Consider the following 25870-nt stretch of genomic DNA (forward strand, 5'->3'; position numbering starts at 1 on the left):
TCAATACTACATGTCTGACCTAAGATTGTGAAATTCAGCAGTTTTCCAGGTCACTGGTGGGTTTTTATTAAAATGTGTCTCCATCACTTGCTTAGCTCAAGGATCTAGTTAGAAATGAAAAAAATACTAAAATACTGAGCATTGTCCTAGAGCTAGATACCCAGGTCCCACAAAAATTTCAGTAAGTTTTAGGAATCCAACTAATTCAAGCACTTTAAGAAGTCCTATATGAACATTTAGGGTGTTCAAAATGGAGATTAGTGCACTGGAGTCATCTCTTTTTGTTATAGCTGATTTTAGCATATACATTTAACTTTCTAATTTCTAATTTAAAAGGAGAAATTTGGTTGAATGCACACATTATTTCAGCTGACAAATAAAAGCCTGTTGTTTCATTACTGTGCTTTTGTGCATCAGTAATGTGCATGCTCAGCTCTTGTTTTTTAAAATAGACAAAACGTATTAAAGATGCAAATAGAGTATTATATAAACATTTAAAAATATATATAATGTGCTAGTGGTAAAAAGAGAAGAATGCTATGACACAGAAAACAAATCCATTTTCTGTGAAAAAAGTAAGCTAAATAGCTGAACTAGGAACCACAGAAAGATGGATGCAGTACAAGCAGTTTAGAAACTTTAATCTCACAGAAGGTCGTAAGAATGTCTTCTAGTCCACTAATTAGCAATTGGGTGCCAATTTTTTTGTTTTGTTTTTGAAAAGAACCATGTCTTCGTACAGTTGAAAAGCATTTAGCAAATTACAGCATGTACACTAGTGTAATTATTTAATACATTCATTAAAATGGTATTGCTGTTGAGAAGCATTAGAAAGTCTGCTATCTTCCTGTGGCTGCAAAAGGGCCAGATAGTAAAACACTTCATAAAATTCCATGAGCGGTAGTCACTGTTTCATGCCACTGAGGTTTTTTCTGACCTGAAGTCAGTAGTTTTCTCCGTGTGCTAGAAATGTTTCTCAGCGCCTTGTAGTTTATGTTTTCACTTACGCATTGTTTACAGTACTTCATAATCTTAAAACCAAGAGAGCTAACACCAAAATCTTTAGTGATAACAGAATACCTACGGATACCAAACATGCATGGTCTAATTTATTAACAGTGAAATACCAACTAACTTCTCTGTTGCAGTTCATTGAATGGTTTGTGATTTTGGCTACAGGTGAGGAAAGGAGAGGGAGAAAAATGTGAGGATGTTTAATATATTCCTTGGCATACACACAACCACAAGAAAAAAAGAACTTTGAGATTTCAGGATATTATTAGCCTATTGTAGACAGATTACAGTTAATATATTTCAGGTTGAAGCCTATCTAAGCCAATTTAAAATCAATATTTCTGAACTGCTGGCTAATTCAGAGGTTCATATTTTGTACTTCGTGGATCATCTGAGAAATCTCACTCTCTTAATAGACTGAATAACTCTCTATAAGCTTCCCGCTTTAGTTCCTAGGGTACAGTAAAAGCCGTATCAGAAGGTGAGTATATGAAATATATATATTTCTTTGTGTTACCTACACACGGTTCAGCAATGCACAGTCCAGCCATAATCCTTTGCAGGGAGTCCTTTGAGTAGTCCCATGGATGCTGTCATGGTTGATATTAAATTATTCTTGTGTTTCAGTATTTGCAGGATCAGATCTTCAGAAGTGTGAGATTTGAGGGGTTGGAACAAGTAGATACATCAAATACAAACACTTTTTTAGTACCTACCTATTCACAGCTATTATTGATTAGTTAGGTTTGACAATAGTTGCCTACATTATCGCAGTGGGATCTATGTAAAGATCTTGTCCTGCTGGGTAAGTTAAGAGCCAGCTCCCCTCTTTGTAGCAGCTGCAGGCTACACAGACTATAAGATGAAAAGGAGAGAAACCCCAGAGATGTGGAAATTCACTGGAGAAGGCCTTGAGGGAAATTTAGTGAGGAGAGTTGCTGTGGACTCCAGTGGAACTTGGACTTCATCAAAAATAATGCTTCTCCTCCACCCACAGGGGAAAGCTGTGGTGAACTCAGGATCTGATATCTCATGGATCTCTCATTCCAGTGTCTTGCTTACAGCATTATGTTTCATCTTTACCCTTCCTCGAAGACAAATTACAGCAATATGTAAGCAAAGCTAAGGTGGAAGAGCTGTAGAGGGACAGGAAGAAAGAGAGAGGAGGACAAGCAGAGGGGCGTGTGGCCTGTGTGTAATGGGTGATAGATACTAGACATCATGGGAGACATGAGACTTTGGAAGATGTTTAGAGCTGGAAAAGGTAATTTGAGGTGGTGAGGAGATTGGCTTGAAATGGATATTCCATGGATGATGGGCAAAACTAGAAGTCATAAGGACACTAACATGCAGCATTAATATGTTCTAAAATAAAAAGATACTCTGAGAGCCATATTCTTTGAAGAAGCTCAGTGCATGACAGATGCCATTTACTCAGATTTTTCAGAAGAGGTGATCTTTGTAGGAGAGGTGACTGGAAAGTATGGGGAGGCTGTCTGATCACACACTGCTCTTTACGAGTATTAGGTGCCTTGGGTACTGGAAGTAACTTGTCTGGGCACATGTGTCAGAGCACCATGATACTGCTGATGGTATCCAACCCAGCTTGTTCAGAGCAACCGAGGGTTGTGCAATGCCAACATTTACATAGTGCCCAGATTTTTAGCAGCAGGCGTCAGTCAGAGCTTTTATTATGCTTGAATAGCATTGTTGTCTGCCAGAATATGTAGCTTATATAAACATATCAGATTTCTTATGAGGTTTATTTTTTATTAGAAGAACTATTAAGTTAGAAGAGTAACTTTAGGCTGCTTCTGACTTTCAAACTGTAAGGATTTCATTCATGAAAATCCTGATTTCTGTTTGATACTATCTTTGTCTGTCTACTTATTTCCAAAGCTTTTTCTGTGTCTGTGATATCAAACACTTTGTGAAAAGGGAAATATCTCAGGCTCCACATGCTGCAGGTTCTTGACCTATTTGCTTTTATGTCCTGAATATGGATGTTTTATCAGTGGCAGACAGATACAAAATTCAGCTACTGATGGATTAGGTAACCCAACCGGTTCTACTTAAGTGTGTGGAACATTTGCCACTGGCTTTTCTGAGCGGCAGAAGTGAGCCATGTTTTATTCTTACTTAATCCTTTCATAGCTTTTAGGTAAAAATATTTTTTATACAAATTGCAAAACAAGATATTTTACTTCTAAGAGAACTTCCTATTGAAAGCTATGACTGACTTTCCTATTTTCTGACTATGAGTGGGATAGCTCACTATTGTGCCAACCAAATGCTTACTGAGCATAGTTTAGGAAACATTTTTTTTTTCCAGCCAGACCCAGTTATGAATGCTCTGATTTATTTTAGTGTGAAAACAAAACCTTAGTTGTGGATCATAGTTTCTTTTTCTAACTGACTGACTTATTTTCCAGGGAACTAGCCTGTGCTTTGTGTGCTCACTTTGTAGCAGTGTGACACTGAATCAGAAAGTGAATCTGTTCTTTAGGAGGTATTTCAGCCTGTTCAGTTTTGTGCTTAACCTATCACGATTTGATTGTTGCTCTCATAGTCCTTGAATGTGGATTGTCTGCATGTTTTTCTTTTTTTTCCTTTAACCTACTGATAAAATAAGAGCTTGTCTCGAGTAGAAAGATGCATTGCTTTATGTTCTTTGGCATAGCTAATACAGTCCACTTCTCACTTGTGAGCATTATAGGTGGGTCTGGGGGCACTAGCAGTAGACATTACTCAATTTTCAGTTCTTTACTAGTTAGCCAAACTTCTAATGTTTGGGCTAAGAGTTTCCATGCCAAGCATTTGCCTAAGGCTAATTAATTTTCATTTAATTTTTTGTAATGCCAGATAAAAGAGTTCATCTGTTTCCAAGAACAATAAGAAAAACATCTTGGGATTTTTTTTTTTTTAATGTCAGAAATGATGGCAAGTTTCTTTAGAAAAGCTCTGGTGTTATCATGGTTTGGAATGGGGACTTGAATGCAGGCAAGATGCTGCCTTTGTGTCAGAGACAGATGCACTTTTCACCTACCATGGAATATTCCTATGATCGGTCGAGTCAGAAGCCTGTTAAGCCCTGCAGTTTGAAAACCATCTTTTATATTTTAATCACTAAAGATTTTGCCTGTACCAAGCATATCCAGAGTCGAGACTGAGTTGTGGAGTCACAACCCCAAGCCGTGGTGGGAAGTACTGCATGCAGGCAAAGGCACTGGCACTGAGGCTGGGCACCAGTGTCCTCTCAGCTCCCTGTGGCCACCTCTGAGCTAGGGTGGAAATGGGTGCTGTGGCTCGCTTCAGGCTCCTCCTAGTCTCTCCACTGTCCAGGCTGGGGGCCTGGGTCCTCCATGATCTCCATGACAAGTTTCTGTCCCATGAAAAGCAGACTATGGGGTGGGGAGACGTGAATGGGAAGTGATGGGTGACTGGGTTTTTCCTTGATATACTGTTGGAACGCAACTGTAGAGCTGGGATGTTATTTCAGCACTCTCAGGATCTAAACGTCTTGCCAGACACAGATGGTGACCTGAGGTAGCTGGTGACCTCAATTGGCTAGTGACCACATCTCTCTGGAAGAGCTAGCTCTTGCATTTTTAGACATCGTGACAAAACCTGTAGCGTGGAAGAGGAAGCTCAGTTTGAATGCAGGTGGGACAAGATCGTAACTTTAAGAGGCAGATTTATATGAGAAGGCTTGGTGTGGAGAACTGAAATAAGAGGCAGTTGAGGCTGAGGGGGCTATAAGGGAGAGACAGCAGAAGATGGAGTGAAGAGCTGATGTGGAGAAACAGGACTGTCAGGTGGGAACCATTAAGATGGAGGAATATTTGATGGCAATACATTTGAGTTTGCTGATTGAAAGACTTTTTAACAGAATTAAACTATGAATGTAACATATATTCTTGTTCAATATCAGGAAATTCATAGGAGACCATGTATGGGAGAAGTGAGCTGGGGTGGGTAGTGAGGATGAAGAGAGGCCTTAGGCATATTTGAGAGGGCTCAGTCAGATTTTGGAAGTGCTTAGACACCATATAATTCATGAGGACTGAGTCCTTATCTTGAGGACTAGAGTCTCTGTTGTGCACCAACTGATTGAACCTTTTCTTGCAGTGAGGGAATTCTTGACTGATGTCTTTTTTGTGAGTTTACTGACATTTAACAGAAATTAGAATTATCCCCCACAGTGGGGACATGATTGGAACCTCTCTTCTGTCTGGCCACTGACTTCGACATAACTCGTAGAAATGAACTCTTATCTACCCCTGTGTCACAACTGGTTGACACTGAAGAGGGGATGGGGAAGCTAGTGGGAGCCTCAGAGCCACCGATCGTGGCCCCATAAGGAAACCAGCCTCAGAAGCGAGGGAAGGGTGAGCCAGACACGCGACTGGCTGCAGGATGCAGAGTGAGATCTCAAGAGATTCAGACACAAAGGAGCTAGAGTGGCTGGCTAAGAAAATTAAGGAGAATGAACTTACCATTTGCAGGGAAGCAGAGAGGCAGGTGAAGCTGATATGCATGTCTGGGGCTGAGCCTCTTCCCTCCTTCCTGCACACATACTGTTCCTTGATAAGATCAGCGTTGGGTTACCAGATTTTGGGGGTAGGCAAGGGAGGGGAGCACAGCCCAGAGCTTTGGCTGGGAAGTGGCACAGCATCCTTAGCTTCAGCAGACGCGGGGAGTTGGGGGAGTTGTGAGGAGCTGGCATGCCAAAATGGGAATGGGTGGTGCACAGCGCCTTGTGATGGAGCGGGAAACCAGAGCTACTGGGAACTTGCTCAGTGCTGGAGCAGAGGCTCAGGCAAACTCCTGTGGAGGACCTTATTCGGGATAGAGGCAGGAGAGACAAAAACTGCTGGAGACAGCTCTCCTCCGCAGCCCAGGACTCATCCCAGTGCTGCCCTGCTCTTGGTAGCTGTTTCTCAAACCTGTTTTCACAGTGTCTAGTTCCCTCCAGGGAGGGTCCACACACGGGAAACTGTCCCACGACTGATGGCAGACAGGCCGACAGCAGATGTCCTTGCATCTCCCCGAGGGTCAAATGCATTGGCATGGACTCCAGGTGTCATGTAGGTGTCATCGTTACACCATGGGATAAAATTCCTTGCTTTGCTTCTGTTTCCTCACAGTTTGCTTTAGAAAACTGCATATACATGTATACAGGGCTCCAGAAGATATTAGAAAGTGCAAGAATCCGAGCTACCTCGACCAGTCCCTCTGGGAAGATAGGAAATAGGACTGTAGCATTGGAGAGCTGTACCAAGCTTCATTTGTATTTTTGTGGTTTTCTTCTTAACTATTTGGATTTCTGCCTTTTCAGCTTTCACATACTGTTAATCTGGCTTCTGTGTGTGGTCCTGTCTAGACTTACAACGCTTTTCTGGGATACGAGTAGCACAGGGCTCTCTGTTACGGACCTAGCTTAGTGAGCAGTGTTTCACAGCAGTGCTGTAAATTCACCTCTCTGCAGCCCAGACGAGGCATACCTGTAAAAAACAGTTATGTGGGTACGATTGTGTCTGCAGTAGCTGCTTCTGGGGACAATTCTTCTAATAAGGCATCGCACCTCCTTGTTGCTCACTAGCCAGGAGAGACCTACAGGACAGGCGTATTCTGGGATAGTATAGCCCGACTGAACAAGGTGGAACGAGCAATCTAGTATAGACAGCCTAGCCAGGGGATGCTGCTATACAGTTATTGAGATGTGCACTCCACTATAGCTGTCCCTATTCAGGAGAGAAGTGGGCTATATTCTATAGCAAGATAGTATTAGCTGTAGTATTCAATAGCTAGATAGATATACCCATAGATCTTTTGGTGTATGGGTGTGCAGAGCAGAGCCGTTTTGACACTCCATTAAGTGAGGTGGCTCCACTGACAGGATGGAAAATGCTGCTAAATGAATCAGCTATGCCAGTACAAAGCCTGTGCGGAGAAAAGGCTTTGTGCTTTTACTTGGAGTTACCATCTCTATTAATTTTTCCCCTTGGGAACCTTTTTGGTACCATATGTATCTCTTCCTTGTAAATAACAAGAACTGGGTGAATGTGATTATATAGGTCCATCTCCTGCTGTGAAGGTGTTACATGTAAGTGTATGTGGCTGACCTCTTGCGTTGTCTGCCCAGCCTCTGGGTTGCTGGGGATAAAAGGACTTGCATGTGGGGGCACTGCCTCCAAACCCTCTACTGTGAGCCTGGCTGGGAGGGAAGGCAGTGTGTTCTGCATGTGAAAAAGAGTTTAAATCTTTCTTTTGTAGAGAGTTTGAGAGAACTGCCTTTAAAAACCTCTGAGTAGCTCACTGTAAATAAATATAGATGGGTGAAATACTTGTATTTTTAAAGCTCTTAAAATATATCTTATAATGGCGCTGAAGGATGTCTTTGCAGTGGGAGGTACAGGAATTACCAAAGTTTACCATCATCTGCAGTACAGGCAGGCATGGTACAAATTCTCCTACATAATCCAACAAAAATATGGTATGTCTGGCCTTTAATATATACAACTGTCATAAACTTTTAGTTATGCTGCGTGCAGTATCAGATCCATTATGCTCTTAAAAATCATATAAGACTAATTCATTGATGGATCCCAGACCAAGAGTTTCATTAGAAACTTTTCTAGAAAATCATAATAAATGACTGTTTAAAAAGACAGTTCTCTTGAGGTGTATTCATTCGTTGAGAGAAAAATATGACCATTGCCTAGTCATAAAAGTAAAAAAGGATAGAATTTTTTTATTCATTATAGCTAATTAAAATGTGTATAATTTGAACATATTACAATAAATGCAGAACTCCAGCACATTGGAATGTATTACTATATCTATAAGAAGAACAGTTGTTCAGCATAGTAATGCTGCAAAATATTTTCCTTATTCTAATTTATTTCTACTTTTGCCAAATGACACATCAATGTGTCATTTGGGCAGTTTTCTGCATGCATACTGTCAGTCTTTTGCCTGAATATTTCAATAACAGCTAATCAATTACCAAGTAAAAGCTCATGTTTAGCTTATTAATTAGTTTTCTAATGCCATGCTGATGTCAGTGACATTTTTTTAAAATAAATCTTCTGGAAACAATCCAGCTAAATCAGAGAGAAAAGTGTATAAGAAAGTTGTATCAGAACTGAGGTGTTTGACATTAATGGCCTGTGTGCTGCCACTTCAAATTTCATATGCACTCCAAAAGACTGAGAAAACTGATAATTAAAATCAGAAAGATAGTGGGTGGTATGGATTCCATACCAGAAGAATAAGCAAAATCATTCTTAGTTTACAATGAAGAGGTAATAGAAGCAGCTTTCATTTTTTGAATTATCATTTGGAGCCCGTGGGTAAAGCTGATGACGTTTCTGGACAAAAGAAAATCAATAGCATACCACTTTTAGTATCTACTGAATGTTAGGTAGTTAATAATTTAAAAAAGAGAGCTTACTGCTACACTTACAAGGTTTTCCCTTTTGTCAGAGAAGCAGCCAGGTTCAGCTGCCTGTTGGGTATTTCTTTGCAGTGAATTAAAATGGTTTGCTCCTCAAATAAGAGAAACTGCCCTCAAATTGCATGGCAGGATTTTTTGATAGCCTTGATATGAACCACCTTAAAGATGAGACCCTTTAAAAAAAAAAAAACAAACTTTCAAAGGTGTTTTGGATTAATATTATTTGACCAGCTGTTGAAGACTAAAAGGGAATTGTAGTAGCAACAAATGCAGGTGGAGGTGATTGTGCCTGCTCAAGGACTTTACGACAATTTCTGCTCAGAGGAAGCTCCTGAAGAATGAGTAAAATAATTTTGGGGAGTGTGTATCTTAACAGTTGCGCATTGCATGAGTGTGAATTTTTTCCATCTCCTGACCTGAGCTGAGGTCTATTTTATGCTTCCAGGATGCACAGCACAGATGGTGGAGACTAATTGGGGTGGAGGGCAGAGCCTCTGTGTGCTCTTGAAATCCTGTGCCTCTCCGGAGAACGAGGGGGCAGTTGCTGTAGCACAGGTGTCCTTGGGGCTGATGTGTGCGGTGACAGCCTCCCCAGGTTTGCCTGCTGGTCCTGATGCAAAGCTGAATGGCTGTAGCAGCCATCTACTGCACTGCTCTCCAGACGAATTCCTCAGTCTGCCTTGGCTGGCAGAAGTGTGTGTGCATGGAGGTGCCTATAGCGAGCTCTGCAGCAGCCCTGGCAGATGCAGAAGCAACATTTGGGGTTCACATCAACTTTGCATGTTCCAAGGCTGTTTTATGTTGGCCACCTTTTCTTGGGCTTGCATTTTACCAGTGTTGCTGCAAATAGACCTCTGGCAAACTGCTCCCTCCCACCTTTTCCAAGTGTCAGAGCTTTGGAGGGCAGGATGGGCCTCAGAGAGAAGCAAATTTTTCCCTTGTACCAGCCCCAGCGCTCAGAGATGCAGCACTGTTCCCATCTGCCCTCCAACAGGTTGTGCTAAGCTCTGTCTCTGCTAAAACTTGCACTGTAGCAGGCTGAGACTTGGTCTAGGAGATTGGGGTTTGCTGCCCTTCCCACCCTTTCCTTCTTCGCAGAAAACAAGAAAAAGTCGCAGCAGGGCTTGTCTCACATTTATGTCTGTCCATAACCTTCACGCCAGTGCTCGGTCCTGGCCACTGTTCTGGATGTCATTATATGCCACATATGCAGATTACAGAGGAAATGGAAATCTGTTTCCAACTCTGTGAGCGGTTGCGCTGTGCATCAGAGTAAGTGCTGCTGAGGAAAGAGAATACAACGGGACATCCGACCAGACACCCTCTAATTTGTGTCTTCCCATTGTTACAGTTGAGATTTGACATGCAGAGAAACCACACCCGGCAGCTAGGTTTTCCTGTCGTTCTGAGGGATCTGGGAAAGTGGCTGTAATGACGGAGAGGTGACAATCAGAGCTTTTGTAGAGCCCCATCGTGTAATTTGTATTGTGTTTCTTTCACCGTACCATCAGCCAGCATCACTCACGTTCAGTCTTAAGTTCTCCGTATGCAGGTACACTGTATTACACCCAAACCTCTCGTTTGCTCTGTTGCCTTCTCTCGTTTCTTCCCCTTGTGCTGCTTCTCCAGTTGCTCCATGAAGCAGTAAGCAGCCATAGGTGAATCGCTATGGGAGTTGGCCATGCCAAAAAGATCCTGAAAATATCTCCCCTTCAGCCTGAGCAGCAGTAACGAAGCAGGACTGTCAGATGGTGGGACCCCCCCAAAGAAGGAGTGGTGTAGATGCACAGCATGTGCTGTTTAAAATGGTCATTTCACTTGCCATCATTTGGCTGACATCAAGAAATGGGATGTTAAAAGCTTTTTAATGGACACATGAAGTAGCACGAGGGCTAAGCTGACAATCTCTCGTGTCTGTGACCAGAGATGGCCTTTCTGCTATATCATAGTCATGTATTTTAGAGAGAAGACAAATGGCCTACAACATTATTCTCCATGAGCCACGTCTATCTACATTTAAATTACAAAGGTCAGGTCCACTTGTATGATAATTAAATTTTAATAAAATAAGAATAATTTATAACATTCAAGTCAACATTATAATTGAGCGGGAGAGCTATCCCCCACACAGCCTCAGCACATGGTATAATTTATGCATGAGCTCAGGATTCTCTGCAAGATGCTGAAATCAACATTGCATGTTAGGAATGCGGATACTTATTTTAGGCGCTGAGTTTGAAAATTGTGGTTTGTGGAAATATAGGCAAAAATATTGCCAAAATAAGCATTTGAAAACTCATTTTAATATGCAGCTGCTTGTAAGCACAGTAATTAAGATATATTGGGTAAATTTATTAGATCTTTTCTTACCCACACCAGTGAGATGGAAGTTGCAGATTTCAGACAAAGACTCAACAGATCTTTAAACTCCAGCCAGGACTCAGCAGAAAGCCGTCTGGGAGAGGAGGTCTGCTGCTTAGCCTGGCCTCTTCTCCACTGCGCTGAGCTCTTTGATGGAGGGAATGTCGTTGGGATCACTCAGCTCCCACCTATTGTAGATGGATTAATTACTGTTGTGGATCTGCAGCATTGCATTCTGGCATGCCAGCAATAGGTTAACTCAACTTTTAATGTCTTCAGAACATTTTTTACAAATGAATTAATTTATCCTCACAGTCCTGCAGCGAGGGAGGGAAGGAGAGAGTCTGTCTACCTGTTTTCTGGATAGGGGAACTGAAGTGGGGGTTTTGATATTTTTCTCAGCAGGAATCAATCAGTGTCAGCTTTACACTTCACATGCCATCACCAATCACTCATTGCTCTAGATGCCATGTTTACACTCTGCAGCAGGAGATCCGTGCTCCTTCTAGCTCGCTGCTTCTCTGAAATAAATCAACACGTTTTACCTCTGTTTTCTCCTCCAGCTGGGGTGATGCTGGTCCCTGAAAGGAAGACAGAGGATGGGTTTGAGGAGCACTTCGGCTTGAACTACTTGGGACACTTCCTGTTGACTAACCTCCTCTTGGATATGCTGAAGCAATCAGGAACGCACAGTCACAATGCTAGGATCATCACTGTCTCATCAGCCACCCATTATGTAGGCAAATTGCACCTGAACGACTTACAAAGCAGGTACAGAGCCATTTTTGGTATTTACTGATAAGGGTGTGCAGATTAAACTCCAAGAGAATTGTTACAGAATGCTGAATGTGGGAGGGGGTTTTGTTGCCTTTTTTTTTTTTTTTTAATTAATGGTGATTCTCAAGCAGTTGCTTAATATCTTTCAGGCTTGAACAAAGCTTGCAGCCGGCAGTCAAAGATACAAATAATTTATAAGCTTGTAAACTGGGTCTTTTATTCTGAACCTTGGAAGCCTTGCTTTCCTTTCTGATGCTTCCACTGCGGTGACAGTTGTGGTACAGAGCCTGGACTCCTCCACTGCCTTGTCAGGGAGACTCTCAATACCTGGGGTGTTTTTAAATGGCTTGGGCGAATGCTAATAGACTTCGTGCTCAAGTGAATACGTGTGTAGAGGCCCTGAGCCTGCCCTCAGATGGGCACAGGCAGATGCCTGTGGCTGCTAGCTCAGCGCAGGGCTGCTGACTTAGCTCTGGGGGGGCAGCTAGCCCCACCTGCCCGGTTACCTTGCAGCTTTGCCCGGCCAACATGCTGCCTGCTGCTCCTTCCTCCCTGGCAGCTCTGCCCGCTGGCCGGCAGCTCCTGGCACACCATCCTCCCTGCCCTCCACCTCTGGCCTCTGCCTTGTCCTGCACTGGTCGCCCACCTCTGCCTCCCTCACAGTCCTTCTGCAGCTCCCCCGCCTGCCTCACGTCCCCGGGCTGTGTCATCCCTCCCGTACCCGCGGTGCTTGCCCTCTCGCTCATCAGCCCACTGATTCACTGCAAATGCTGGAGCCTCAGCTCTTGTCAGTGTCACCCCTGCGCTTCCATGAGACCTTATCAAGATCCAAGTGTGTGGCCATCCTGGGTTTTTAACCCAGTAAGATGGGTTAAAATGCATGGCCGTATTCCAACTGCTTTTATTTAGGAAAACTGTGGGTGAATGTCTACAGGATATTTCTAACATTAGGAAGACATTAAAGAACGTGGTAAATGTCTCTGGTGTCATACAGGAACCATGTAGAGTTGTTTAGTTAATTGAGGAATGGGCACGATAACTGAGATGAGATACATTTCAAAATTTCCCCATGCAGTCACGTGTGGCAATTACCTGCTTACTAACAGGCTCAAACAGAGCCTGTCTTCTGATGGCCTCCAGAGCATTTCTGTCTGCACAGAGCCAGTCTGAGTTTTGCGTCATCTCCATGGAGAAGTTCTGTCTCCATCCTTTGACAGGGCCTTTAGCACATGTTCGGAGGCACCTGGCCTGAGGTTTCATTTTGGAACAAAAACTGAAATTAGAGGGCTGGGCTGTTTCCACTGCAGACATTTTACATACGAATGCTGCATGAAGCATGTCAAACGTTCTTTGAGTTCTGATTACATACTACGGCATCAGTTTTATTACAAGCACATTGTTTAAACTCTGCAGGGTAGTCGCAGTTTAATCTCTTGCTTGTAAAACAACCACAGGAAATTACCCTTACTCTTCACTTGATGTATGTATTCATTGTTTCTGATTGGCATGTGCTGGATGGCACCACGCAAGGGGGCTAAGGGGAGCGTAATTAGTATTTCTGTGGGCTAAAGTGCGGAATACAAAATTAAATGTGTCTGTTCTGCGTCTCTAGATAACAGTATTTTCCTTGATTATCGCAAAGCTTTGTACTGTGCCTCTTTCATTTAGGATTTTCCTTACCTGTGATTCTTCATTATTAACTCATATTTTAAAGGAACCAGAAATGTTTCAGTTAGGAAAGTTGTAGTTGAGCATGAACGTGACCAGTCTGATGTAAAAAATAATAATATACCAGTGAGATTTACCTGCAACTTTTTTGCCAAACCCTGCCCTTTACGTTTCAACTTTATTGGCGTAAGAAGAGCCATAAAGGGCGACAGACTCTGGCTGATTTTGCCTGCTCTTTCCCACGTGGATGCACTGAATCGCTCCGGGGCGGCAGCGGTGCCTGCTTTCTGAGCACACAGGCACACCACTGGCACTCAGAGGGGGCTGTGGATTCAACTCCAAACCTTTTCTTGGTTCAGGTGGAAGAAGATACTCCTGGGTTGGTTTTTTTTTTTAGCCTAACTGCAGATAAGCCCCCACTAGGGTGAATAGTTAGTTATCGCATACACGGTGCTCCTAAAAACAGTGGGATTTCTTGGGTATTCGAGTGTGTGCCTACGGCATGAGTAGGTGGTTTAGCAGCCCTGGAGGACTGTTGCAGGGTACCGCACACAGGAATTGCCCACACCGCAGGGCCTCGGAGACACCTTGTGATAGAGAGCTTTAATGGATACGGTAAACACACCCATGGTGAGCACTGTGATATGATAGTGTTCCATGAATTGCCACAGTTTCCCAGTGATGCTGTCCCTCATTTTTGCCACTTGTGTGAATGGGAAATCTTTTTAAAAAAATTTATACTGGCTTTTTCCTTATTTTAAGTTGCACTAGTTGGCCGTAATTCATTTCACAACTTGTGTGTATGTTCCCAGATTGGCTGGTAGTCCTAACCTTGCAGGAAGGCAGCAAAACATCATTTGAAATCATTTATTCACAGTGCACAAATGAGCCATACTCTGTGCTGGAAAAATTACCGGTGGCAGCGGACTGAATTGTTTACCATGCTCTTGTCCCATTATTCCTAGATTTTGTTTGGGCTAGTGTCCAAACTAGAGGTGAGCAATAGTGGCAGAGGAGGGATTCATGCATCAAACACAGCAGAGAAGGAAAGGCAGAAGACTGTCTTGACATAAAGGAGACAGTAAACCGAGGTTCAGTTCTCTGCTTTACCATAGATATTTCTATTGGATCATTCTCCCACTCGGGAGACTTTGGGTTGGCAGTCACAGTTGTGGCCATTGCTCCCCATTGCTTGTACTTGCTGCTCCAAGATCTGCTCTGAAGCCAGATGTCATCCATATCGCAGGGACCACAGGGCAACATCATAACAAATGGTTGTTGGAAGGTCTGTCCCAGGAACAGTATCAAATGCAGCTTGTGTCTTCCACGTTTCCTCTTTGGACTGTTTTCTGCCATCTTACCAATCTGATTTATACCATGTTTCTCTTTTCAGCAACTTTTTCCTGGAAGGGTTAATTTAATTTTTTTTCCTTGCATTTTGTATAATTTCTCTTCCTTTGTTATCTCTCTCTTCATGTCTGCCTACTTGATTTCTATATTCATAATTTCATCTTCACCTGTGTCTTTTGAGTTTTTTTTGTCTCCATCACCCTTTCCCTCCCCATCTTATCTTTTTTTTCCTCTTTTTTTTTGAGGGAGGATGTCTTATTTCTGCTCATCAGTTCATTTCCTCCTCTCCATTTATCTTCATCTTATCTTGTCCCCCTAACCCTAGTCCTATTTCTCCCTTACAAATGTCGTTTCTCCCCACTTTCTGCTCATCTTCTTCACACACACCAGTGAAAGAGACACAGCATGGGTACATCAAGGCAGGACAGAGCTTGTTCCAATCTGGCAGGGCACAGCTTGTTTCATGTGTGTTATTGAAAATGCAAACGCGCAAGAGCAATGACTGTTCTCCCAGTTCTTTTGCTAAAGGATATGTGAAGAACATCAAACACCTTTGTGGTCTTTTAGATCCAGACCATTTTCAACAGCAATCACATGAGTCGACAAGGGGATCCCTAAGGCAAATCATTTTCCTTCATCCCGACTTTGAATACGGCTGTTTTCAAGGAGGTGAAAGTTTAACAGAAACGCTATCTATCTGCAAGCGTTTCAACAGCGGTGATTTCAGCAATTACATGCTGAGGGTAGTACACTGTGCACTCTAACAGCATAGCTGGGATTTCCTTTTTTCCTCTTTTGACTGCCGAAACCAGGACACTGCCTTAAATAATACTTTCTAAAGTGAGAGGAGAAAAGAATATGGTCATGAGAGGATATGGCTGTCTGGCTTTAGCAAAACCTTGAAGCCAGTCTCTTGGGTTGAGATGATAGGCTTGAACAGTGCACTGGAGTTTATGGTGCTCTTACAAGGCTGGGATGGAGGACACTCCTTCAAGTACTCTACCTAATGAAGTAAAAAGGAATTTTAGGAAAATAAAGAAAAAAAAGACCTTATTCCCGTTCCCAGGCTGTGGGTCACACCTGAATGTGCTCCCTTTCCCAGGGGTTAGCATCTTTGTGTGTTCTGTCTAGCTTTTTCTCCATGACTAAACTATTCCTTTCATCATCCTCTCTCTTTGCATGCCAAATGGGCCCTGTAATACTATGAATCACAGATCTATGAACTCCCCAGCCACAGTAATACAGCTCCTTTTCTGGTTCACGTCTCCTGTATGTTCAAGAACAGTTAGTCACACTTTCTGTGCTCTCTTTCCTCTGCTCTCCCACTGCAGAAGGAACTGATGTTTTCTGTAATTCTCCAAGCTGGTACAGTCCCCAGATAATTTCTGTATTTTTTTTCCCTGTAGCACTAGTGCATGAATCATGTCAGAGACAATAGAGATTGAATGAAAGGAATTGCAAAAATCCCAGCCACCACATGTGCGTCCTAGCTGGTGTAAAATACGGTCAACAGCTCTGCCCAGGACCTGGGAGGATGCTGGGGAGACCAGGCAGCTCCAGTTAATCTCCTCTGATAGGCAGTTCACAAGGGCTGTGACAGGAGGTGTCATGTACTGATGGGAAAATCTGTCTAGCAAAATGTCTGCAGACCTCCTGTTCTTGGATGGGTAGCGTCCTTCATCTTCACTTCTTGCATGTCTGTCATATTTTTTGGTAAATCAATTTGTATTGTTTGGGTAGAAAGTTGAGGATTTTGTCCCATCAGCATTGCTGAGATTTTGAAAATACTGTCCATGAATAGCAATGAAAAGTTATATTTTATATATTACCCTTTTATTTGTTAATCCATTTTAGTCAGTACAGAAGTCTTTCACAGTTACATATAAAGACCTGTGTCTCTGGACTGTTGCTTAGTAAAATGCTGTAAAAACTACAGAAATTGTAATCATAAAAGATTCTTCTAGACCATATGACAGATATATGTTATTATAGATTTTATTTTACTCGAGGAATAATTGTTTGAGTTGTATTGTTTAAGCAGCTTCCCCACGATGACTTTTATTGCATATTCTGCTTCTATTTGCAAGATAAATCATGTTCCCTTGACAGGACCAAATACCAACTGCAGCACACTGCTGTATTCAGTTAAACATGTCCTTCCTGCAGGAGATTACCAAGTTTTCCTGTCTATAGTTTGATGATAAGTATTCAAACACTTAATGCGCATGCATAAGGGTATTTCAGTCCTTCTTTGCAATATGCTCTCTGTATAAAATGCAAAAGGATTTGCTGCTCTGCAAAACGATCCCTTGTGTTTGCAGCAATTAGCATTAATTGCAAAAATTGACTTGCTGGCCTGGAAAATGACTGGTGAAGCCACAGATCTCAAATTATATAAATTAATTAAAAAAACACCCCCTGAACTCTTATATCAGCCGACCAATTCATCAATCCTATAGACAGAGTTTTAGTTCATATGCAGCAACTGCTTTATCCATTTTGTGGGCCACGGGTGATCCCTATCCATTCCTGCAACCAGTAATGGAGAAATATTTAAGTCAGGATGCCAACTTTAGGAAGTTTTAATTTTACATTCGTTGGTGTATTTTCGTTCTGTCTAATCAAAATACTTTTAGGATTCATTGGTTTCTGAAGAACAATAACAGAGTGTAACGCTACTATCACAAAGGTAACGCCAGACTTTAATGTATTCAGGGAAATTAAATGTAGCTACTTTGTGTGTCACAATGTTAAATTCCTTCTCATCTAAAAGGGATTAATGGTCTTAACAAAGGATTATTAATAATGGTAAATGATTTAATAGGACACAGTGTTTCTGAACTAGTTCAAAATTGCAACATGTTGGGAGGTATGTGATACATGGGTGTTCCTGCTGCTCAGCCGCTCCCTGCACAGCAAGTGGGGTGGGAGAAGTCAACTCCTGTGGCACACAGGACAGTGGGTCACGTAGACGTGCTGTTTTCCAAAACAGCCAGGCAGTTCAATGATAATTTAAAAGTTAATGTACTGTACTCGTGTGACAGCGAAGGCAGAAGGAACTTGCGGAGAATGTGGAGTGGAGATAGCTTGTTGCTCTTGAGAGGGGAAGGTTAGGTTAACATCTCCCTGCAAGCAAAAAGACTCATTAAGGCTGAGCGAACCTTAAAAGCTTTGGACTTCAGGTCCTGGGTGATTATTCAAATGGTTTTAGCATTCTTCTCAATTGCTTTACTACGACCATCCTTACAGTACCTTTTCAGTGGAGCTGTCCTTCCAGCTGCCTAGCATAGCCGGGGAAAGGTGGCATGCATGCCTCTAAATCCCTGGAATAATGTGTTAAGAGAAACGGTCAAAATGATCAGCTCACCTTCCACAAATCCCCTCTGGGTTCAGCCCTGCTGTTGCTCCTGCTTCTTCACAGCCATACATCCCTGATCTTGCCACACACATGAAGGATTACAAGGTGTAGTGGAGGGAGGCAAAGGCAGATATCTGCCTCTGCGATTAGAAATGATAACTCTTAACCTTTTTTCTGCTCCCCATCCTAAACCTCTTCTTTCAGTGAAGGAGAACTTTGTCTGTTCAAAAGCAGACCAAGCATTTGAATACTTGAACCTGTAAAGAAAAACTGGTCTTTTGATTAAATCAAGTTCTCTATAAAAAAATGTGAGTTTTATGAAAAAATATACTTTCTAAATGAAATAAATAACTGTAAAAGCAAAATATTTTAGCCCCTGAGAGTTTTAATACTGTCAGAACGTTTTATATAGTTGTAGCTTTGTTGCCCCATTTCTTGTTCTTGTTTTGTGTCAGGTGCTGTGGTTGCCCTGCTTTTCTTGTCATGAGAGGTGGAGACTGGCTGTACACAGCACTGTCTCAGCCTCCCAGGAAGGGCAGAGACGGAGCAGCACGGTAGCTCACAGTAGCTTTCTGAGAAGCTCAAGAACTTTTAACCACGATGCTAGCTATAATGAGGCACTGCAGAGATGTCCAAATTAAAATATTACGAGTTTTGCATCTGGTTCTCAGCTCAGAGAGGGGGTGTTCATTATCTGAATTGGCACCAAAAATCCATCGCTCTGCCAAAGCAGCAGTATCTTTAATTCTTTTTTCAACGAGGGCTGAGGCAGGGCAGCTCTGTGACTGTGTGTTGGTTTTTCAGGGTTTGGACATGAAACTTCTCGTCATTTCCTGGAAAGCCAAACCTGCCTGATGCACTTGCTTCTGGTGTGTTTGCAAGTTGAAGAAATCTCATGTGCTCTGGCCCCACGCCATGCCATGCCCCTTCTTAGGAAATGCTTGGTTTTCCATTACAGATCTCTGTTTACGGTGTTCCAGGGTGACACAATATTGGGAAATTTATAAAACAAAACCAAAACCCAACTCTAAGGCTAAACAGTAGAGAAAGTGATTGCTGTCACTGTCCCTTATGGTATTTTGAAATAACCACTTTGCAATGCTGGCTATGGACCACTTTGAGCCACTGTATGTTATTTGTTTCTTGCAGGTTTTTTTGTTTGCTGAAATTGGCTTGTTTATGTTCCTTAAGTAAGACCCCCCTGTCTTCCCAAGCCCTTTTGATACGCTTATTTAAATCCCACATCTTATCTTACAGTGGCCAAGCTGTTGTTGTACAGTCTCACACAAACAAAGAACTTTCCTGCCTGTTGTCTGGACCATGAGTCATTTCATGGGTGCAGAAAACTTCCACATTTTAATCTCTCATGTACCTGTTGGCATTTCAGCTGTATTTCTTCTTTAACCTAGAAAGGTCTTTGCACAGAGTGGAAGACTTCTCATGACTGTTTTTAACAAATAGTTGTCTGTCTTTATCAGCTTGTTCCTTGTCTTAATTCATGTACTGGGAGTTAGACACTTTTACCTCTCCGTTTGAAGCTGCGATATTCATATTCTCACTGCATAAGAAAATTTTGAGAAAGCAGAAGTTGTTAGATTGTTTCAACAAACAAAAACTGATTTTCAATATTATTTTGTTGTGCCAGACTTGATAATCTTGTGTTGCTTCTGTGAACAGAGGATTTTCTGCATAGTTTTTATAGACATCTCAGAGGAAAAAGGATTTTGCAGTCCATGGGCACATTAAAGCCATGTTTCCCCTGGTAAGACAGACCAGTCCTTCACTGTGGTGAACATTTGCACTTGCAGAACACATTTGGTGCCTCCTTAACTCCAAGGCAGTGCAGTGGGTTCAGCCCACCACAAAATGAAACCTTACATTATCTTCACATATACACCAACACATTCACGTAGTCTACTGGAAATCTGCTAACCACATTTGGTGCACTGTGCTGGATTTGAAATGGCAACCCTTTATTATCTGTAACCAGACCCTACAGTTCCCTTTCAGTCCCAGAATGAAAAGCCGAGAATCTGCAGGTGGTCTGCAAAAGTCTGCACCAGTTTTCAGATGGTTTTATCAAAACATAAATAAGATTTGGAAGTATTCAAGTTATTACTGGGACATTTTATCACCCTATGTATGTTCTGGTGGAAGGGAAGAAAGCATAAGAAGACCCATTGCTTTCTTCAACTTAAAAGCTCTATTGCAGGAGAGTTAGGAAGCTTTCTACAAGTGGGCAGAGAGTGCCTCAGAGCTCTTCTTGTTATAATCCAAGACATAATCTTACAAGATGTGTGACATCTTCAATAACCTGAGATCCAGATTATCCAAGAGATAATATGAAAAGATATGTGGCCATGATGTTTCCCCATTGCTGAAAAGGGTCACAAGGACACAGAATGTAGGTCTTGGAGCCTTGATCTATTTCTTGGCTGCAGCAATGCAAAACCTTGCTTGTTTCTATTTATTTACTCATTCATTTGTTTGATGGAGACTTTTAGTTGAATGAAGGGATACCATTATGTTCAAATACCACTTCAAATGTTAGCAAGTACTTAACACTGCATCATAGGAACCAACTGTGGAAAAATGATGCTTCAGAAGAGGCAATTTATATCATTCTTTATAAAGAGATATATTTCCTGGGAGAATGGAATTACAGTAATTACAACTTGAATTTACCATTGATATTTAAAATCACCAAAAAAAAAAGAAATTAACATCAATTGTACACAAACAGAAAAATTAGACTTTTGTTTAAGATACTGATTCTGGTGAGACCTCGAGAAGACCAGCCTTTGAGTCCACGTTTCATACTTTTGAGAACTGTGCTGAGCACACAGCAATGGAGCTGCACACAGCAAGGCAATCAGTGGAGCAGGAGGGCCCTTGACATCTCACCTCCTGCCATTAGGAGGTATCAGCCAAATGAAAAAAGATGCATTGATTCTATCTGGATGGCAGTAATGCCCAAGATGACAAGCCCCTGCTTATTTTGCCTCTCAAAAATATTGTTATAATAAAGACTTTCCAGGTTCCTTCACTAAATGTAGTCCTCCAAAGGCAGTAAGTTAATTTTTGTTCCCTCTACATTTCCTACAAGCTATAACAAGGGGCCAGTCACCGAATGCTTTTATTTATACAGTGAAGTGCTGAAAGTTGGGAAGTATGGCTTTAAAAAACTCACAACACACAATTCCGCTTCCAGCTTGTGGCTCCTACTAAATTGTGGATTAAGCACAAAGCAGGAGTCACTGACTTGCAGAGAAATCAGCTACTGAGACCACTGAGACCATCACCTCTTAGAAAGAGAGAGAGAGCATCTCCCAGCTCTGAGCTTCTACCATTATACTTATCCCCTAATTTTAAGAGGAAAAATGCTATTTTGTCACTGTTGAAAGCTGTCAGAGAAAGCCCAGTTTTGGCCAGAGCTGTGTGTGAGCAGCATGTGGCACCGATGGGCTCACTCCAGGGAGAGGGGGAAGCTCTGAGGCGCGGTCAGTCTTTGTCCGTGGGTCAGAATGAAAGGGCAAGGTGGGCTGCTCTGAAAGTGCCACTTGCCTCTGGCTGCTTAAGTAACCCCTGTGCAACCAATTAGGACATGAAAAATTTGCTTTTCAGCTTGTGTAGAACCACTAATTTAATTTATCAGTCTTGTAGCCTTTCTTTCCAACATGTCCATCATCACAGGGCATTGAGGACGCTTCAGGAGTCCCTTGTGCTCGAGTCCTTATTCACTCAAATTGCAGCTGCCTGTATATTCCAGGTCAAATACATGGGGGTGTGCTAAGGCCACCTTGACTATTATATGTATAAATTTATAAATATGAAAGACATGTACATGAAGAAGTAGAGTTGTTCAGTGAATACCCAAAATATCCTGACATATATATGAAATGAGTGACTATACAATAGCTTACAGTAGTAGTTGGTAACAGGACAGCTACTGTACAAAACATAACTGTAACAACATTTGAATAAGTAGATACTTAACACTTTAGATTTTAATTTTGGTTTACTAATGCATATGCTTGTTTCTTTCAGTTGGCAAAATACTTGTTTTCAGTGGTAATGCATGTATTCTAATTTCTCCAACTGCGTCTTTTCTCCATAAATATATGTAGTACTGTCAGGAAGTCTGCTTAAATCTAATAAGCAATATTTAGGACTCAGGCTTTGGTTTATCTTAGGAAAACAGAAGGAAACTGCTTACAATAACCAGAAAATACATACCTGTGTTCTGCAATATATTTCTGCAGCTGCTTCAAAATAAACTGCAAAATCTATCAAAAATCTTGAAAAATCTTATGCTGCATTCCCTGGAGAAAGAAAATTTAAGACTGTGAGAGCTTCATGAGTGTTTAATAATAGTCTTTTATATTCTTGACTAAGCAATGGTGATGATGTATTGCAAGATTAATACATAAATCATTCGGAAAGTTTAGTCATTTTAATACAGCAAGTCTGTGTTTTGCTTAATTCACTGATTCATCCTAAGGCATATATTGAAATTTTGTGTGGCCTTTCATTAAAAACCCCAGCATGTCACCCACGTTTTGCATCACTTGTTTTTTAATGGAGCACATAGCAATCGGGTTGTTCTGCAGTTTGATCTTGGCGCGCTCTGCCCTCCAGGCAAATTAACACGCTGGAAATTGGGGAGTGTGGTGATGGGTGAGGGGAGGATGACATGCACAAGACCGGTGCGGTGTGAAAGAGGTCCACGTCAGGAAAACTTCACTGCTAGCACCGGCCAGGTTAAATGTAGCTGCGTGTCGGTCAGTATGGTCACAGGTCCTCTGAGCCTTTTGTAGAAGCAAGATGTGGTGGGGAAGGGAGAGAGTGCTGTCGCTGCAGTCGGTCTGTATCGGCTCCCTCCACTTGTGTGCGTAATGCCAAAGAAAGTGTTAATGAAAGAGAAAAAGCCGAGAGGAGCACGAGAGCCTGTGCGCAGGAGGTGTGGAGGAAGTGGTCTGTGCGGAGCAGCAATTTTGTTTCCCCTGTTACTCAGTGGGTACCCTGAGCTGACTTAATGCTCTTCACTGAACATGGTATCGCTGGGCGGAAGTGGGAGACTTCTGCACAACACAGACCAACTAAAGCCAGCCAGAAAAGAAATCAGAGTAAGACTGGCTGCCAAGGGAAGTGCTAAACATGGATCCAGTTTTCAAACTTGGATAGCAGCAGAGTCCATATTTAAACACCTAATTAGCCACTGCAGGCTCCGGTTTGAAATTTGGCTTCTCATTACTTTTCACAAATACATTGCCCCAGCATGCTAGGGAGACTGCTGCCGGAGACAGCACCATGAAGATGACTAGTAAAATCAGCTTCTGGTGGAAAAGAAGAAGAAAAATAAAAATAATAATAATAAAAAAAATCATCAGCAAACCTCAAGGCACTCACTCCAGAATTGAATACTTACCTATTTTGTTTTGGCAAAAATACAAAACAATCCCTTTCTCTTCTCCTCTCTAATTTTTGTAATGACAATTCAAACTTGTCAGTCTATGTCACAAAAAATCTTAAGCCACAAATAAGAATTTCTGCTAAAAATTAATTGACCAGAAAGTGTATAGCCTGCCTTATCCTGATCCTTTATTCATCAGTATAGAATCAATAAAACATTATTTTAAAAGGAAGGAGAAGGTCTTGTATATTGCTGCTTTCTTGGCCGGATTTCAAAGCATCTAATTAAATTCTATCTGCCTTAACTCTTCCTGTAGTTTCCATTTAGTGAGTTGTGCATTACCCTATTTTATCACCACCGACTCAGCAAAACGCTATGGAGGGGCATCCCTCAGGGGAGACTGTTTTCCATGGTAGGAAGAGTCCACAGAGCGCCCCGCTCAGATGAGTGGGTGAGCATGAACTTCTCCAGGCTACTGATGCCAGGCACGCCACTCCTTCCCACTGGGCTTCTTCCTACCAAGTCCTTGTTCCACTTTTCCTAGCTGCTGACCATGCCGTACCACAGTACATGCTGTCTGGCGTAGCTCGAGCCTGGTGTGCAGTATTTATTAGGACAGATCCCATGGCAGTTGAACACCGATACCTCCTAGCTCTCTAGCTGTCTGGCCAGCATGTGTATATACCCCTGGGAGCTGGGAGCTACCTGTCTTTTGCCTGGCTGGCTACCTGCTTAGGAGGTAGAGTTTCTCTGCGTGAGGGTCCACCTGCCTTGCTGTGAAGCATCGATACCACGTGTCCTCAGGGGCCCGAGTGTCACAGGCACCTCATGTGCACCGCTGTGCCAGCACAGTTTGCTGGTAAGCCGTGTTCTGCTTTGGGCTGGTTGGCCTTTTGTATGCACTTTCACTTCAGAAAGCTTTTAGAGCCTTCAGAAAATGAAGGCAATGTAGAAATGCATAATGTCAATATTATTTTATTTAGTATACAATTATACTTTCATTCAGTGTAGAAAATGTAGAGCAGAGAGTGCCAAGAGAGGCTAGATTTAGATGCCCAGGCTTTAAAGCCAGATAATTCAATGTGTAAGAAAGAGGAATACATTTTATGGTTTTAAACTGAAAGAGGGTGGACTTAGACTGGACATAAGGTAGAAATTTTTTACAATGAGGGTGGTGAGGCACTGGAACAGGTTGCCCAGAGAAGCTGTGGATGCCCCCTCCCTGGAAGCATTCAAGGCCAGGTTGGATGGGGCTTTGGGCAACCTGGTCTAGTGGAGGGTGTCCCTGCCCATGGCAGGGGGTTGGAACTAGGTGACCTTTAAAGGTCCCTTTCAACCCACACCATTCAGTCATTCTACATGTATGTGCATGAGAGAGCCAATGACGTACCGGTACAGGAGCCTACATGCTCCTATTTTTCTGATGCATAAAGTCAACACTGGATGTAATGAAATCAAGTAACCACTGTTGATTTTTTTTTTCCCCAATGTGGTATTTAAACAACATGATTTTAATAAGATGGGGTCTCACAAACAAAACAGTTCAACGAAAATCCTTGTCAGTTCTGTGTCACAGGTTATTCCCCTGTCTTACGTAGTCCATTGATGTCAGATTCCTCGAAAGCAAAATCACACACAGAGAAAATGGGAAGAGAGCAGGTAATCATTGCAGGGGTTCTGCCAAAAGTGTCTGCTCTGTGTATCCAATTTTATATCCTTCATATCTATAGTATGTTATTGAAGTCTGATTCCCCGCTGCCTTGCAAATAATTTGCATCTCTGTGCTGTGATATAAAAGGCTTCCTCGCTGATTGGATAGCTTTTTATATCTTCTCAGCACTCGTGTTTCTCTGACATAGATATCTATGCAAAGTACAAGGCTTTTGAGGATCCGGCCCTTGTAGTTCATGCTTCATTGCCACAAGGTAAGTCAAAACAGCACTCGCACAAAATGTGGGAATGGGAAGTCATGGGAAGTGTTCACCATCCTCCTGCCTCGCATCTGAAGGTTACTGAAGGAGAAACTAGACCCAGGCAGAACAAGTCAGAGTAGTCCCCAGCCCTGCTTCCCTGCAAGCCGATTGCCAGACAAGATCACTCTAATTCAACTCGAGAAGCTTGTCCCGTGCCCCAGCTTGCATTCTCCACCATTGGGGAATGGTGGCACTGATGGAGAAGTGCCAGGGTTGGCTGCCAGCTGGCTGCCGGAGGCGGCTTCGGATGAATGCTTCTTCCCATGGGTGGCATGAGCTCTGCCCTGCACGGCTGCACGAGGGAAGCTCCTAGCGGCTGAGGATCTGGTCCTTCAAGTTAAAAGGGCTGAAATATGCATGAAGCATAAGGTGACATTTTGAGTGTCTCAGATCAGAGCACGGACGTTACTGAATTTAAAATGTAACTGCAATTTCCTGACTAATGCCAAGTCGCTTTTATATTCATGCAGTGATTGTTCTTTATTCTTAAAATAGCC

At 42.4% G+C, this 25870-nt stretch overlaps 1 protein-coding gene across 2 annotated transcripts in view; it reads left to right on the plus strand.

The window, feature by feature from the left end:
- The window catches only part of DHRSX (dehydrogenase/reductase X-linked), a 176953-nt gene that overhangs the window by 117734 nt on the left and 33349 nt on the right, over positions 1-25870 (plus strand). For both annotated transcript variants that reach the window (XM_054813283.1, XM_054813290.1), the window contains one exon: positions 11398-11605. In XM_054813283.1, the coding sequence (XP_054669258.1) occupies positions 11398-11605 (208 nt within the window). The remainder of the gene's footprint in view (positions 1-11397; positions 11606-25870) is intronic.

Source organism: Grus americana, chromosome 1 (assembly GCF_028858705.1).
Source record: "Grus americana isolate bGruAme1 chromosome 1, bGruAme1.mat, whole genome shotgun sequence".
NCBI lineage: Eukaryota > Metazoa > Chordata > Aves > Gruiformes > Gruidae > Grus > Grus americana.